At 32.8% G+C, this 18399-nt stretch overlaps 1 protein-coding gene across 1 annotated transcript; it reads left to right on the top strand.

Annotated features, from left to right (window-relative positions):
* The first annotated feature begins 232 nt into the window (after positions 1-232).
* LOC139492891 (uncharacterized) lies at positions 233-16635 on the top strand. The gene is made up of 2 exons (XM_071281042.1): positions 233-1217; positions 16589-16635. The coding sequence occupies exons 1-2, from the start codon at positions 233-235 to the stop codon at positions 16633-16635; spliced, it is 1032 nt and encodes a 343-aa protein (XP_071137143.1).
* Positions 16636-18399: the final 1764 nt, after the last annotated feature.

The raw sequence follows: 18399 nt of genomic DNA, 5'->3' as shown, positions 1-18399 counted from the left end.
TTCAACAGTGGTTTATATCAAATCAAGTTCCGAAAATAGTTGTGACTACTGCTCAAGAAGATAGTATGTCCCGGATATCACGAGGCAGTAGACGCTCAAGAACTAGCTCGAGTGCATCTAGTCAACTATCAACTGCAAGTTAAAAGAAGAACAGAGAAAGGCAGAACTGATAGCAAGAGCAAACTCTTTATCAGGTAAAAAAGAGTTCGAAGAAGCAAAACTACAACTTAGAATGAGAGAAGAAGAACTTGAAATAAAGACAGAAATGCAAGTGAGTGAAGCCAAAGTAAAAGTCATAGAAGCTCTCGAAAAGAGCATGAGGGAGGATCAAGAGCTAGAAGAATCTCTCATTAAAGATGAAATTGTAACTAAACCCAAAGGTTTACATGTTAAATACAAATTGAATCCAGATGTACCTGAGTGGGTTCCGAAAGAGAGAAAACTAGACACGACAGTAAAACAAAAGGTATTGTTTGGTACGGATACAAATAACAACATTGAAACATCTAAAGTTAATGTTCATAGTTATGAACAAAAAAGTGACATAAACCAATTAAACACTATTTCGATAGCTCGTGAGTTAAACAAGCCTAAAGCAGACATTACAAAATTTGATAGTAGCCCCATGGAATATAAAAGTTTTTTGAGACAATTTGATGCTAGAGTAGTAGCAAATACTGATTCTTATGATGAAAGACATAACTCTTTATTACAATTTACTATTGGAGAGCCACATAGAATTGTGAGTGGATTTTCTCACTTAGATGCTAAGAAGGGTTATGAAACAGCTTTAGAAGAATTTAATGATCGTTATGGATATCCTGACATCATTGCTCATGCGTACGTCAAAAGAGCGTTGGATTGGTCAGTGATTAAACCAGACAATGCTAAAGCCTTGGATGACTTTTCGATATTTTTACGAGAATGTCTCTACGCTGTTGAGAATGTTGAAGCAGCAAGAATCCTAGAAGACTCTGAAAATCTAAAACACCTTGTAAAAAAATTGCCATACTACTTACATGAAAAATGGAGAAACATTGTCTATGATACAAAGGGAAGAAAGGAAACAGTTAAATTTGCGCAACTAGATAATTTCGTCAAGAAGGAAGCAAAGAAAGCGATTGACCCGATATATGGTAAAGAAGTGTTAAGCGGAACAATCTTAAGTGGTAAAAAGGCTGACAGTAGCCCAAAGGCATCAGGAAAAACTTTTGTCCGTAAAAAAAGAGGGACGAAAGATACCAAAGGGACAGTCAAACTCATAAATCTAAAACAAACTGACAACGCCATGGCTAAAAATGAAAAAGACAAACAGAAAAACAATAGTACACATGACACAACATAGAAAACTAAAGAATAAACAACACTTTGCAACAGGAATAAAGGAGTCAACTAATGAACAAACTACACAAAGAGGTAATATAAGGGTTGCATTTGTGACACCATGCTTATTTTGTCAGGGAACGAATCATTCGCTTGACAACTGTAAAATCTTTGTAAAAAAGGATTTAAAGGAACGTTTCAATTTCTTGAAAATAAAAGGACTCTGTTTTGCCTGTCTTAAGTCTGGTCATCAGAAGGCTGTCTGTCAACATAAGGCTACCTGTGCCAACTGCCATAGAACTCATCCAACAATATTACACATTAACCCACGGCAAATTGTTTGTCTTTTTCATTTTTAGCCATGGCTTTGTCAGTTCATTTTCGATTTATGAGTTTGACTGTTCCTCTGGTATCTTTCGCTCCTCTTTTATATCGATCTATAATGATATTCAAAATAATAACAAAAAACTACAAAATTTCCTTAAAACTTCCAATTTAGTGGCATCAATCCAACTATGGCTTGTTTTATTCGTCTGAATATTTCAGGGCTTATAGATCTTGACCAATTGAACAAATTTATCTCATGTCAGTTTGCTCTAAAAGCTTTTGTTTTTGAGATATAAGCCAAAAACTGCATTTGACCCCTATGTTCTATTGATATCCATGCCGGCCAGGTTTGTCGATGGATCAAATCTTCTGGTACAGTTTAAAAGCTAGATACCCTAAGGGACATTTGATAAAGTTTGAAGGTATTTGACCCAGTAGTTTCAGAGGCGAAGATTTTTTTTAAATGGTTTAAGACGACAGACGATGACAGACAGACGACGACGGACGCCAAGTAATGGCTCACGGTGAGCTAAAAGAGCTGTCCAGGAACTATCACACAAGGGATTTAAGGTCCTATTTGCTTTAAAGGTAAATTTTCTAACTTTCAATCCATCCCTGTTAATTTATCATGTAACCTATTTGATGTCTTAGTAAGACCTGTTCTATTATATACAAGTGAGGTCTGGATTATGGACGATTATTTATTCATTTTCAAAACTTTGAAACGATCAGAACAACATGGTACTGTTTGTGTGTGATACTTTGTCTTTCAATTAGAAGATAAATCTTGCTATGAAATGATTCATAATAAATACTGTAAATCTGTCCTAGGACTAAAGAATATTTTTTGATTGAGTTAAGCCTTCCAATTGATATTTTATCATGTGTTTTTCTATGTTGTGATGTTATACTATTGTTTTAAAAAAGGAAGAAGGTTTGGTACCATTAAAACGTTTAATCCCGCTGCAAATGTTTGCACCTGTCCTAAGTCAGAAATCTGATGTACAGTAGTTGTCGTCTGTTTATGTAGTTCATACGTGTTTCTCGTTTCTCGTTTTTATATAGATTATACCGTTGGGTTTCCCGTTTGAATGGTTTTACACTATTGTTGTTGGGGTCCTTTATAGCTTGCTGTTCGGTGTAAGCCAAATCTCCGCGTTGAAGGCCATCCCTTGACCTATAATGGTTTATTTTTATCAATTGTTATTTGGATGGAGAGTTGTCTCAGTGGCACTCATAACACATCGTCCGATATATCTGTGTAATATTTTAGCGCAAAAAGAAGTGGGCGGATTTTTTATGGCTTCATGTATTAAACAACAAGTTATGCTATATGTGTGTAGATTTCATACCAATCATATTAATCCTCTGTTTAAAGAAACCTATGAATTAGGTAAGTCACTGCATAATGATGGTTTTCATAGTTGGTATACATTTTCTCTAAATACACTTAAAGAGACCGGTTTAAATGCGGAAGATTTTGAAAATTATGATACACTATACCAAAAAATTACATATTCATTAAGGATGAAGTGTAAACAGGTACATGTATCAAATGAAATTTGTACAAAAAAGATCTTGAATAAACTTTCCTATGTAACGGACAGTTCAAAACTATTTCTAAATACATGTAGTCAAATAAAATCTGAAATAAAAATTGAGAATTATTGCTTAAAAGAATCAAATTTTAAAACCAGACAATGCTCTATGTCGCTTTGACACATTCCCCATTTTCATTCTCAATTTTATCTTATTAATTTCTAATAAAGGGTTAGTGACCATGATTTATTCCCGATTGTCCTGTCATAACCTAGATGTTGAAATGGGAAGATATTAAAATGTACCCAGAGATCAAAGGTTATGTAAAGTAAAAAATTAACCGTTTCCAAAATTTTAAACTTTTGAAATACTAAGGCTTTTCTACCTCAGGCATAGATTACCTTAGCTGTCTTTGGCAAAACTTCTAGGAATTTTGGTCCTTAATGCTCTTCAACTTCGTACTTTATTTGGCCTTTTTAACTTTTTGGATTTGAGCGTCACTGATGAGGCTTTTGTAGACGAAACGCGCGTCTGGCGTATATACAAAATTTAGTCCTGGTATCTATGATGAGTTTATTTGTAATAATCTTGATTATGAATACCTTTTTTTTTCTATATTGCAAATTGAACTAAACTTTGAGAGATAATAACTTATTTTCAAAGATTAATGATAGAAACCTGATAATACAAATTATCAACACCTTTTGGAGCTGAAACAACTTTTAACAGAGGTTTTGACAAAGTTGGTGAGTTTACAAAGCAATCTTTAGAATTGCAAAAAAATAGTTCCATCTCCGTTAAAGGTTCCATTTAATTTACAATTTATAACTATGTTTTTATGTTTATATTTGTAATTCTTCACATTCTTATTTGTGTTTGCTTGACCCATATGGGTGAATTTTGCAAATAAAGTTATTATTGTAGTAAATATGTTCATTGTCATCAAATTTGAAATGCAATTAAAACTAGAAACACTGTAATTTGTCTATGCTGTTGTACACAAGTTGTATTAATTCAATGTTTACATTTTTTTTTACTTCAAGTCTCTACAGAGTCAATCCAAACTTAATTTAACCCTACAACATTTGAGTAAAAGATCTTTAATCAAAAGGAACTTTTACTTTATATTTATTTCATCACCATATTCAACCACAGCATGATCAAATTTGTTTTCTATGACAATACAATACTCCACGTTTCCAGACAGATATCGAGAAACTGGATGAAACATAGTTTTATTATGCAGTTCACGTATTATATTGGAAAACGAAAATATTTCGTGTAGCTCTATTTGTTAGTCATTGTCATTTTATTTGGTGTAAAAATTAAGTATAATATTACTGAAGAGATTTTAGAAACATTTTAGGGAAAGTTAAAACAAATGAAATGTGTACAACTGTTTCGATGTGCGGGTGTTAAGCATACACCATTCTTGAACTACACAGGATTACCAGCAATGAGATTATTTCGACGTGAAGTGATAACTTCGTTATAACAGTCTGTGGGATATGTTGGCATTAATAAGGAAATAATTCAAGGTAACTTTAACCTTGTTTCAATTTTTTCGGATTTGGATAGTTACGTAACTGTATACAATTACAATATATTGTAGTGATATTTTGTACGTCATCATTTGTATTGGATATACTGTGTAAATAACTTCGGTAGTGTTCATCCTTGCATTACAATCAAACATATTCTTTCATTTGACTAACAGGTCGATTAACGGATGTTCTTAAACGGATCACAAGATGTAACAAAATGGATCTTTATTATTAATTTAATAGCAAACAGAAAACAATAAACTTGCGGAAAAGATGGTATACCGCAAACATGAGGTGCAAACATTTGAACACCATATCAGGATTTCGACAATTGATGTCTCTTCAGTGATGTTAGGAATCGAAGTGGTGTTTGGAAGGCCATATAGTTTAGCCCAATTTACGATTTACTCTTGAATTTTAAAGAGTCGACATAGGATGAACGTCTCATATAAATCCGAAGGCAAATATGATACAAGCCCAAACGAAAATATATAAATAAGTATAAATTGAAAACAACATTCAAACCTATGATTGCGTTGGATAAAAATCGCAATTTTTATTCGTGTGCATGTAAAACAAATTATTTGGTAGAGGGGTCTAAATACAACACAAACAACATTTTCCAAAAGACCAAAAAAAAATGAAAAATAATATTTAAACAAAACGCATTTGACTTACAGTTCGATCAACGGATTTCTTAAACCCTGCTTACTGCCATTGGCGATTGACAAATAAACGGATCACAAGATGTAACAAAATGGATCTTTATTATTAATTTAATAGCAAACAGAAAACAATAAACTTGCGGAAAAGATGGTATACCGCAAACATGAGGTGCAAAAATTTGTACACCATATCCGGATTTCGACAATTAATGCCTCTTCAGTGATGTTAGGAATCGAAACGGTGTTTGGAAGGCCATATAGTTTACCCAAATATAGGATATACTCTTGAATTTTGAAGAGTCGACATAGGATGAACGTCTCATATAAATCCGAAGGCAAATATGATACAAGCCCAAACGAAAATATATAAATAAGTCTAAATTGAAAAAAACGTTCAAACCTATGATTGCGTTGGATAAAAACCGCACAATTTTTATTCGTGTGCATGCAAAACAAATTTCTTGGTAGAGGGGTCTAAATACAACACAAACAACATTTTCCAAAAGACAAAAAAAGTGAAAGGAATATTTAAACAAAACGCATTTGACTGACCGGTCGATTAACGGATGTTCTTAAACCCTGCTGACTACCATTGGCGATTGACAAATAAACGGATCACAAGATGTAACAAAATGGATCTTTATTATTAATTTAATACCAAACAGAAAACAATAAACTTGCGGAAAAGATGGTATACCGCAAACATTAGGTGCAAACATTTGCACACCATATCCGGATTTCGGCAATTAATGTCTCTTTAGTGAAAATAGGAATCGATACGGTATTTGAAAGACCATACAATTTACCTCAATTTAAGATATACTCTTGAATTTTGAAGAGTCGACATAGGATGAACGGATCATATAAACCCGAAGGCAAATATAATACAAACCCAAACGAAAATATTTAAATAAGTCTAAATTGAAAACAACGTTCAAACCTATGATTGCGTTGGATAAAAACCACAATTTTTATTCTTGTGCATGCAAAACAAATTCTTGGTAGAGGGGTCTAAATACAACACAAACAACATTTTCAAAAAGACCAAAAAATGAAAAAGAATATTAAAAACAAAACGCATTTGACTAACAGGTCGATTAACGGATGTTCTTAAACCCTGCTGACTGCCATTTGCGATTGACAAATAAACAGTTAATAATGCATGATGTAAAAAAATGGACCTTTATTATTAATTTAATACGATACAGAAAACATTAAACTTGCGGGAAAGATGATATACCGCAAACATGAGGTACAAACATTTGTACACCATATCCGGATTAACAATCTCTGTCTCTTCATGAGTTCGTGTCAAGATGTACTACAGACTTAAACTTTTGTTTTGTTTGCATCGCTAGGTTGCTGTCTCATTGACGTTTAACCACATTCTGTTTTTTGCACACTACATATTTTCAAACATGCAGTTAAAGTGTTATTAGCATGTATAATAAAGTGAGAAAATGCAGAAGAAAAGATAAAAGGACTTTCTCTTTTTGAAATATTACTATTATATTTGTCGCTGGACATGCATCAACTACATCAAATACAAATAATGCATCAATGCCTTGTAGAATTGATTCATTCGTTGAAAAACATATTGCTTATGTCAGTTATATGCTTGATAAACACAAGCATATGACTAAGAAGTGTAAGAAGACTAAAGAGAAGGAAAGGAATGGTTAAGCATCAAGCATATAGGGCCTGCGTTTATAGGTCTTTGTGTCCACATAAATATGGTGTGGAGACCTTTCATTTTTAACTTTATATTTAAAGTTTAAACTTTATAAAGGTAAAGTATGTTCGTTGTGTAACTTTAAGACGCCACCTTTATATATAGAACATTTTTTCTTACAACGAAAGGGTGTGGTTTATGTCCAAGAATTGCGAAATTTTTGAAAATGTATTGCACAGTCATTATTTGGATGCATCAATCGGTAGCTAAGTAGACATGTCGTTGGAAAGCACAACATTACTGTTCTTCACTGGCTGTGTCTGTAAAGATTATATATGCAAAAATGTCATAGAGTTACGTCCCTGCTAAACTGAAGTGTGTAGGTTTCAGCTCTGGAGTTCCCAGTGAAGACATATTTTTGTATGTTTGCAAACACACATTTAAGATTTACAGCTACTTTTAAAAATAAAACAAAAGTTGAAATACGTAGTACATCTTGACTCGAACTCGTGTGCTTTCTAATTGAGAAGTTTTGCTTATAATAATGACATGAAATAAAGTCATTAGACACATGGGAAAAGTCGCTCTACTTTTAAATCTACGATTTTTACGCTGTTTAAGTAGACAGAGCTGCCTTTCATACATCTCTGACACTTAATCCAATAACGCCAACTGAAATAGTTAAGATTTAAAGAAATGATGATACACATCACTATCAAACAAATAACATAACTATCAATTTTGAGCCATACATTTTCCCCTAAAAGACACAGTTCTTATAGTTTACATTCATAAAACTGACATGGACTATATTTATAGACAACTAATATACAAGTGACCAAACAGGTCGTTTTTGAAGAAAACAAAATATCATTTCTTCTTTTTCTATTAAGTCCTTTTATCTTCTCTTCTGCATTTTCTCACTCTATTATACATGAAATAACACTTTAATTGCATGTTTGAAAATATGTAGTGTGCAACAAACAGAATGTGGGGTAAACGTCAATGAGACAGCAACCTAGCGACGCAAATAAGCAAACGACACGAGCACGCTGAATGGAGAAAAAAGGAGATGCGAGTTTCCCTCAATGAGACAGCAACCCAGCGACTACAGATATATATGAATGATATATTCACTTTACTGCTGCTACCACTTGTTTCGTTTTGTTTTCGTTTCTACTGATAAAAAATGTCAGCAATGAAAAGCCGGTAGTAATGAAAGTGGATTAAACACCCTCCAAAAAAGCCATACAATAAATCAGGGTTTCTTTTAGACGTGTCCTACATCGTATTCTGGTTTGGCAAACAAGAACATGTTGGAAGGATTTTAAATTGACTGAAAGCAATGTTTTGCAACACATACATGTTACTCTCTTCTTGTGTGTTGACTGATATATTTGTCGCTAGACATGAAGCAGATTCAATGATGATTAAAAGTTCTTCCTGAATGCCTTGTAGAATCTGTTCACTGGAAATTCAATTTAACTAAAGCAATGTTTTGCAACACATACATATTACTATCTTTTTGAAATATGACTATTATATTTGTCGCTGGACATGCAGCAGCTACATCAAATACAAATAATGCATCAATGCCTTGTAGAATTGATTCATTCGTTGAAAAACATATTGCTTATGTCAGTTATATGCTTGATAAACACAAGCATATGACTAAGAAGGGTAAGAAGACTGAAGAGAAGGAAAGGAATGGTTAAGCATCAAGCATATAGGGCCTGCGTTTATAGGTCTTTGTGTCCACATAAATATGGTGTGGAGACCTTTCATTTCTTACTTTATATTTAAAGTTTAAACTTTATAAAGGTAAAGTATGTTCGTTGAGTAACTTTAAGACGCCACCTTTATATATAGAACATTTTTTCTTACAACGAAAGGGTTTGGTTTATGTCCAAGAATTGCGAAATTTTTGAAAATGTATTGCCCAGTCATTATCTGGATGCATCATTCGGTAGCTAAGTAGACATGTCGTTGAAAAGCACAACTGTTCTTCACTGGCTGTGTCTGTAAAGATTCTATATGCAAAAATGTCATAGAGTTACGTCCCTGCTAAACTGAAGAGTGTAGGTTTCAGCTCTGGAGTTCCCAGTGAAGACATATTTTTGCATGTTTGCAAACACACATTTAAGATTTACAGCTACTTTAAAAATAAAACAAAAGTTGAAATACGTAGTACATCTTGACTCGAACTCGTGTGCTTTCTAATTGAGAAGTTTTGCTTATAATAATGACATGAAATAAAGTCATTAGACACATGGGAAAAGTCGCACTACTTTTAAATCTACGATTTTTACGCTGTTTAAGTAGACAGAGTTGCCTTTCATACATCTCTGACACTTAATCCAATAACGCCAACTGAAAAAGTTAAGATTTAAAGAAATGATGATACACGTCACTATCAAACAAATAACATAACTATTAATTTTGAGCCATACATTTTCCCCTAAAAGACACAGTTCTTATAGTTTACATTCATAAAACTGACATGGACTATATTTATAGACAACTAATATACAAGTGACCAAACAGGTCGTTTTTGAAGAAAACAAAATATCATTTCTTCTTTTTCTATTAAGTCCTTTTATCTTCTCTTCTGCATTTTCTCACTTTATTATACATGAAATAACACTTTAATTGCATGTTTGAAAATATGTAGTGTGCAACAAACAGAATGTGGGGTAAACGTCAATGAGACAGCAACCTAGCGACGCAAATAAGCAAACGACACGAGCACGCTGAATGGAGAAAAAAGGAGATGCGAGTTTCCCTCAATGAGACAGCAACCCAGCGACTACAGATATATATGAATGATATATTCACTTTACTGCTGCTACCACTTGTTTCGTTTTGTTTTCGTTTCTACTGATGAAAAATGTCCGCAATGAAAAGCCGGTAGTAATGAAAGTGGATTAAACACCCTCCAAAAAAGCCATACAATAAATCGAGTTTCTTTTAGACGTGTCCTACATCGTATTCTGGTTTGGCAAACAACAACATGTTGGTAGGATTTTAAATTGACTGAAAGCAATGTTTTGCAACACATACATGTTACTCTCTTCTTGTGTGTTGACTGATATATTTGTCGCTAGACATGAAGCAGATTCAATGATGATTAAAAGTTCTTCTTGAATGCCTTGTAGAATCTGTTAACTGGAATTTCAATTTAACTAAAGCGATGTTTTGCAACACATACATATTACTATCTTTTTGAAATATGACTATTATATTTGTCGCTGGACATGCAGCAGCTACATCAAATACAAATAATGCATCAATGCCTTGTAGAATTGATTCATTCGTTGAAAAACATATTGCTTATGTCAGTTATATGCTTGATAAACACAAGCATATGACTAAGAAGGGTAAGAAGACTGAAGAGAAGGAAAGGAATGGTTAAGCTTCAAGCATATAGGGCCTGCGTTTATAGGTCTTTGTGTCCACATGAATATGGTGTGGAGACCTTTCATTTTTAACTTTATATATAAAGTTTACACTTTATAAAGGTAAAGTATGTTCGTTGTGTAACTTTAAGACGCCACCTTTATATATAGAACATTTTTTCTTACAACGAAAGGGTGTAGTTTATGTCCAAGAATTGCGAAATTTTTGAAAATGTATTGCACAGTCATTATTTGGATGCATCATTCGGTAGCTAAGTAGACATGTCGTTGGAAAGCACAACTGTTCTTCACTGGCTGTGTCTGTAAAGATTCTATATGCAAAAATGTCATAGAGTTACGTCCCTGCTAAACTGAAGTGTGTAGGTTTCAGCTCTGGAGTTCCCAGTGAAGACATATTTTTGTATGTTTGCAAACACACATTTAAGATTTACAGCTACTTTTAAAAATAAAACAAAAGTTGAAATACGTAGTACATCTTGACTCGAACTCGTGTGCTTTCTAATTGAGAAGTTTTGCTTATAATAATGACATGAAATAAAGTCATTAGACACATGGGAAAAGTCGCACTACTTTTAAATCTACGATTTTTACGCTGTTTAAGTAGACAGAGCTGCCTTTCATACATCTCTGACACTTAATCCAATAACGCCAACTGAAATAGTTAAGATTTAAAGAAATGATGATACACATCACTATCAAACAAATAACATAACTATTAATTTTGAGCCATACATTTTCCCCTAAAAGACACAGTTCTTATAGTTTACATTCATAAAACTGACATGGACTATATTTATAGACAACTAATATACAAGTGACCAAACAGGTCGTTTTTGAAGAAAACAAAATATCATTTCTTCTTTTTCTATTAAGTCCTTTTATCTTCTCTTCTGCATTTTCTCACTTTATTATACATGAAATGACACTTTAATTGCATGTTTGAAAATATGTAGTGTGCAACAAACAGAATGTGGGGTAAACGTCAATGAGACAGCAACCTAGCGACGCAAATAAGCAAACGACACGAGCACGGTGAATGGAGAAAAAAGAAGATGCGAGTTTCCCTCAATGAGACAGCAACCCAGCGACTACAGATATATATGAATGATATATTCACTTTACTGCTGCTACCACTTGTTTCGTTTTGTTTTCGTTTCGACTGATGAAAAATGTCCGCAATGAAAAGCCGGTAGTAATGAAAGTGGATTAAACACCCTCCAAAAAAAAAGCCATACAATAAATCAGGGTTTCTTTTAGACGTGTCCTACATCGTATTCTGGTTTGGCAAACAAGAACATGTTGGAATGATTTTAAATTGACTGAAAGCAATGTTTTTCAACACATACATGTTACTCTCTTCTTGTGTGTTGACTGATATATTTGTCGCTGGACATGAAGCAGATTCAATGATGATTAAAAGTTCTTCTTGAATGCCTTGTAGAATCTGTTAACTGGAATTTCAATTTAACTAAAGCAATGTTTTGCAACACATACATATTACTATCTTTTTGAAATATGACTATTATATTTGTCGCTGGACATGCAGCAGCTACATCAAATACAAATAATGCATCAATGCCTTGTAGAATTGATTCATTCGTTGAAAAACATATTGCTTATGTCAGTTATATGCTTGATAAACACAAGCATATGACTAAGAAGGGTAAGAAGACTGAAGAGAAGGAAAGGAATGGTTAAGCATTAAGCATATAGGGCCTGCGTTTATAGGTCTTTGTGTCCACATATATATGGTGTGGAGACCTTTCATTTTTAACTTTATATTTAAAGTTTAAACTTTATAAAGGTAAAGTATGTTCGTTGAGTAACTTTAAGACGCCACCTTTATATATAGAACATTTTTTCTTACAACGAAAGGGTTTGGTTTATGTCCAAGAATTGCGAAATTTTTGAAAATGTATTCCACAGTCATTATTTGGATGCATCATTCGGTAGCTAAGTAGACATGTCGTTGGAAAGCACAACTGTTCTTCACTGGCTGTGTCTGTAAAGATTCTATATGCAAAAATGTCATAGAGTTACGTCCCTGCTAAACTGAAGTGTGTAGGTTTCAGCTCTGGAGTTCCCAGTGAAGACATATTTTTGTATGTTTGCAAACACACATTTAAGATTTACAGCTACTTTTAAAAATAAAACAAAAGTTGAAATACGTAGTACATCTTGACTCGAACTCGTGTGCTTTCTAATTGAGAAGTTTTGCTTATAATAATGACATGAAATAAAGTCATTAGACACATGTGAAAAGTCGCACTACTTTTAAATCTACGATTTTTACGCTGTTTAAGTAGACAGAGTTGCCTTTCATACATCTCTGACACTTAATCCATTAACGCCAACTGAAATAGTTAAGATTTAAAGAAATGATGATACACATCACTATCAAACAAATAACATAACTATTAATTTTGAGCCATACATTTTCCCCTAAAAGACACAGTTCTTATAGTTTACATTCATAAAACTGACATGGACTATATTTATAGACAACTAATATACGAGTGACCAAACAGGTCGTTTTTGAAGAAAACAAAATATCATTTCTTCTTTTTCTATTAAGTCCTTTTATCTTCTCTTCTGCATTTTCTCACTTTATTATACATGAAATAACACTTGAACTGCATGTTTGAAAATATGTAGTGTGCAACAAACAGAATGTGGGGTAAACGTCAATGAGACAGCAACCTAGCGACGCAAATAAGCAAACGACACGAGCACGCTGAATGGAGAAAAAGGAGATGCGAGTTTTCCTCAATGAGACAGCAACCCAGCGACTACAGATATATATGAATGATATATTCACTTTACTGCTGCTACCTCTTGTTTCGTTTTGTTTTCGTTTCTACTGATGAAAAATGTCCGCAATGAAAAGCCGGTAGTAATGAAAGTGGATTAAACACCCTCCAAAAAAGCCATACAATAAATCAGGGTTTCTTTTAGACGTGTCCTACATCGTATTCTGGTTTGGCAAACAAGATCATGTTGGAAGGATTTAAAATTGACTGAAAGCAATGTTTTGCAACACATACATGTTTCTCTCTTCTTGTGTGTTGACTGATATATTTGTCGCTGGACATGAAGCAGATTCAATGACGATTAAAAGTTCTTCTTGAATGCCTTGTAGAATCTGTTAACTGGAATTTCAATTTAACTAAAGCAATGTTTTGCAACACATACATATTACTATCTTTTTGAAATATGACTATTATATTTGTCGCTGGACATGCAGCAGCTACATCAAATACAAATAATGCATCAATGCCTTGTAGAATTGATTCATTCGTTGAAAAACATATTGCTTATGTCAGTTATATGCTTGATAAACACAAGCATATGACTAAGAAGGGTAAGAAGACTGAAGAGAAGGAAAGGAATGGTTAAGCATTAAGCATATAGGGCCTGCGTTTATAGGTCTTTGTGTCCACATAAATATGGTGTGGAGACCTTTCATTTTTAACTTTATATTTAAAGTTTAAACTTTATAAAGGTAAAGTATGTTCGTTGAGTAACTTTAAGACGCCACCTTTATATATAGAACATTTTTTCTTACAACGAAAGGGTTTGGTTTATGTCCAAGAATTGCGAAATTTTTGAAAATGTATTCCACAGTCATTATTTGGATGCATCATTCGGTAGCTAAGTAGACATGTCGTTGGAAAGCACAACTGTTCTTCACTGGCTGTGTCTGTAAAGATTCTATATGCAAAAATGTCATAGAGTTACGTCCCTGCTAAACTGAAGTGTGTAGGTTTCAGCTCTGGAGTTCCCAGTGAAGACATATTTTTGTATGTTTGCAAACACACATTTAAGATTTACAGCTACTTTTAAAAATAAAACAAAAGTTGAAATACGTAGTACATCTTGACTCGAACTCGTGTGCTTTCTAATTGAGAAGTTTTGCTTATAATAATGACATGAAATAAAGTCATTAGACACATGGGAAAAGTCGCACTACTTTTAAATCTACGATTTTTACGCTGTTTAAGTAGACAGAGTTGCCTTTCATACATCTCTGACACTTAATCCATTAACGCCAACTGAAATAGTTAAGATTTAAAGAAATGATGATACACATCACTATCAAACAAATAACATAACTATTAATTTTGAGCCATACATTTTCCCCTAAAAGACACAGTTCTTATAGTTTACATTTATAAAACTGACATGGACTATATTTATAGACAACTAATATACGAGTGACCAAACAGGTCGTTTTTGAAGAAAACAAAATATCATTTCTTCTTTTTCTATTAAGTCCTTTTATCTTCTCTTCTGCATTTTCTCACTTTATTATACATGAAATAACACTTGAACTGCATTTATGAAAATATGTAGTGTGCAACAAACAGAATGTGGGGTAAACGTCAATGAGACAGCAACCTAGCGACGCAAATAAGCAAACGACACGAGCACGCTGAATGGAGAAAAAGGAGATGCGAGTTTCCCTCAATGAGACAGCAACCCAGCGACTACAGATATATATGAATGATATATTCACTTTACTGCTGCTACCACTTGTTTCGTTTTGTTTTCGTTTCTACTGATGAAAAATGTCCGCAATGAAAAGCCGGTAGTAATGAAAGTGGATTAAACACCCTCCAAAAAAGCCATACAATAAATCAGGGTTTCTTTTAGACGTGTCCTACATCGTATTCTGGTTTGGCAAACAAGAACATGTTGGAAGGATTTAAAATTGACTGAAAGCAATGTTTTACAACACATACATGTTACTCTCTTCTTGTGTGTTGACTGATATATTTGTCGCTGGACATGAAGCAGATTCAATGACGATTAAAAGTTCTTCTTGAATGCCTTGTAGAATCTGTTAACTGGAATTTCAATTTAACTAAAGCAATGTTTTGCAACACATACATATTACTATCTTTTTGAAATATGACTATTATATTTGTCGCTGGACATGCAGCAGCTACATCAAATACAAATAATGCATCAATGCCTTGTAGAATTGATTCATTCGTTGAAAAACATATTGCTTATGTCAGTTATATGCTTGATAAACACAAGCATATGACTAAGAAGGGTAAGAAGACTGAAGAGAAAGAAAGGAATGGTTAAGCATTAAGCATATAGGGCCTGCGTTTATAGGTCTTTGTGTTCACATAAATATGGTGTGGAGACCTTTCATTTTTAACTTTATATTTAAAGTTTAAACTTTATAAAGGTAAAGTATGTTCGTTGAGTAACTTTAAGACGCCACCTTTATATATAGAACATTTTTTCTTACAACGAAAGGGTGTGGTTTATGTCCAAGAATTGCGAAATTTTTGAAAATGTATTGCACAGTCATTATTTGGATGCATCATTCGGTAGCTAAGTAGACATGTCATTGGAAAGCACAACTGTTCTTCACTGGCTGTGTCTGTAAAGATTCTATATGCAAAAATGTCATAGAGTTACGTCCCTGCTAAACTGAAGTGTGTAGGTTTCAGCTCTGGAGTTCCCAGTGAAGACATATTTTTGTATGTTTGCAAACACACATTTAAGATTTACAGCTACTTTTAAAAATAAAACAAAAGTTGAAATACGTAGTACATCTTGACTCGAACTCGTGTGCTTTCTAATTGAGAAGTTTTGCTTATAATAATGACATGAAATAAAGTCATTAGACACATGGGAAAAGTCGCACTACTTTTAAATCTACGATTTTTACGCTGTTTAAGTAGACAGAGTTGCCTTTCATACATCTCTGACACTTAATCCAATAACGCCAACTGAAATAGTTAAGATTTAAAGAAATGATGATACACATCACTATCAAACAAATAACATAACTATTAATTTTGAGCCATACATTTTCCCCTAAAAGACACAGTTCTTATAGTTTACATTCATAAAACTGACATGGACTATATTTATAGACAACTAATATACGAGTGACCAAACAGGTCGTTTTTGAAGAAAACAAAATATCATTTCTTCTTTTTCTATTAAGTCCTTTTACCTTTTTATCATAAAACATCTCTTTAAATCTTGTTTTCTATAACGAAAAGATTTATGAGTCACGTTGCATAAACGAAAACAAAATAACCATCATGTTGAATGTTAAATACTTATATTTTTCAGCGAGACATTTAAATACGGAAGTGACCTCTAGATGGCTAGATAGATGAACGTTCTTGTACAATCTGATAAAAAAAACCACAACACTTCTTTTCCGAATCGTTGTTTCATGTATCTAAAATAAAATCTTGAACAAAATAAAAAAGTCCCAAAATGTTTACATTCTTTTTAAATATTTGTGTTGTGTCAGCATGTCCTTTCAATAACATGATAATGATTTTTATGTATATGTCAGGTTCACTAAACAATACAATTGATTCAAATGGCTCTGTACTTAAATATCCCGGCGTCATTGTGTTATTGTACTACGGTAAATTTGTGTATTCTTGTCTTTAATTTTTGCTAATATGCTTTGTCTTTATGCCATTCTGTGCTTCTTTGTTACATATTTGATTGTTTTTAGTGATTAAGATTGTAACACAATGTTGACTACTGTATTTTGACGTTTTTACTTATTATGTCTGTAAGTTTTATTCACGCATCGTTGTCAATATAATGGACTTTATTGTCATACAGTGAGAGGTTTAGTTAGATATAAAACCACGTTCAATCCACCAATTCTACATAAGAAAATGCCTGTATCAATTCAGAATATGACAGTTTTTATTTATTCGTTTGATGTGTTTGAACTGTATATTTGCCATTTGATAAGGAACTTTCCGTTCTGAATTTTCATCGGAGTTTAGTATTTTTGTGATCTTACTTTTTTATTCTTTATACATCGATTGCAAATGACGTTTAAATATGTTTGTAGAACTTCAAATTTATAAAATTACAGTACTTTGCTTTTATTATTTACTGTTTTTATATAAATGATTGATTCCGTGAGTTCTGGTACATTTGTTAGTGAAAATAAATGATTTAAAGAAAATATTTTGGGTCTGTGATAACAAGTTGGTATTTTTCGGTCGAGTTTTCAACAATTTTGATATCAAATAAGTCATTGAGACTTTACAACTAATAAGCGATCCTGTTTGGAGGTAATTGGTAAAATAATGATCTTTTGCAGTAAAATACTTAGTTATTAATAATTAAAACAAAAACAAACTATTGAAATAAACACGAATATCCTAACTGTGAATTTTATAATTTTATTTTAGTTTTATTTCGAACGGATAATTTGTTATTGTAGTATTCGCTCAAGAAGAATATGAAGTCATGCTGATTGTTGTTGTACAATTGAATCCTTTTTTTTACTCACTGGTGACTATCAGGAACTGTTAGTTTTCAACATCTAGGCTTTCTTTTTGCATAAAAAATGACGGTAAAAACGTCCACCTCACTACGCCATACATTTTTTTTTTTTTTTTTTTTTAAAGATATTCACTGAGGAAAATAAGAGACCGAAATATTGAGACTCTACTACAATAAACAACTTAAGAGTATCCATTCTGACTTAAAACAAGAGGTTCTCAAGAGCCTAAATCACTCACCTGTTATCTTTTTGCTTAAATCTTTCAATGATTATTTTTGATTTTTTTAATATATATTAATATGTGGCTTAAAAATGCCATTTAAATGTTCATTGTATCTGTCATATTTTCTTCAAAAGCAAATAAATGCATTCTATCCATATGTTCCATTTTAGCCATAGTGTCTATGTTTCTTGGCGTACAGGGAAATGAAATACAAAAACTTTTACTAGATTCATTTGAGAATAGTTATAAAAGGTACCAGGATTAAAATTTAAAACGCCAGACGCGCGTTTTGTCTACATAAGAGATTTTTAATGCGTTCTATACATTCGTTAGAAAACGGATTTCAAATGTCAAATTAAAGATGACACTTTATTTTCAGCGAATGCATTTAAAAAA

Source organism: Mytilus edulis, chromosome 10 (assembly GCF_963676685.1).
Source record: "Mytilus edulis chromosome 10, xbMytEdul2.2, whole genome shotgun sequence".
Classification (NCBI taxonomy): domain Eukaryota; kingdom Metazoa; phylum Mollusca; class Bivalvia; order Mytilida; family Mytilidae; genus Mytilus; species Mytilus edulis.
This window is presented reverse-complemented; position numbering and strand designations above follow the sequence as displayed.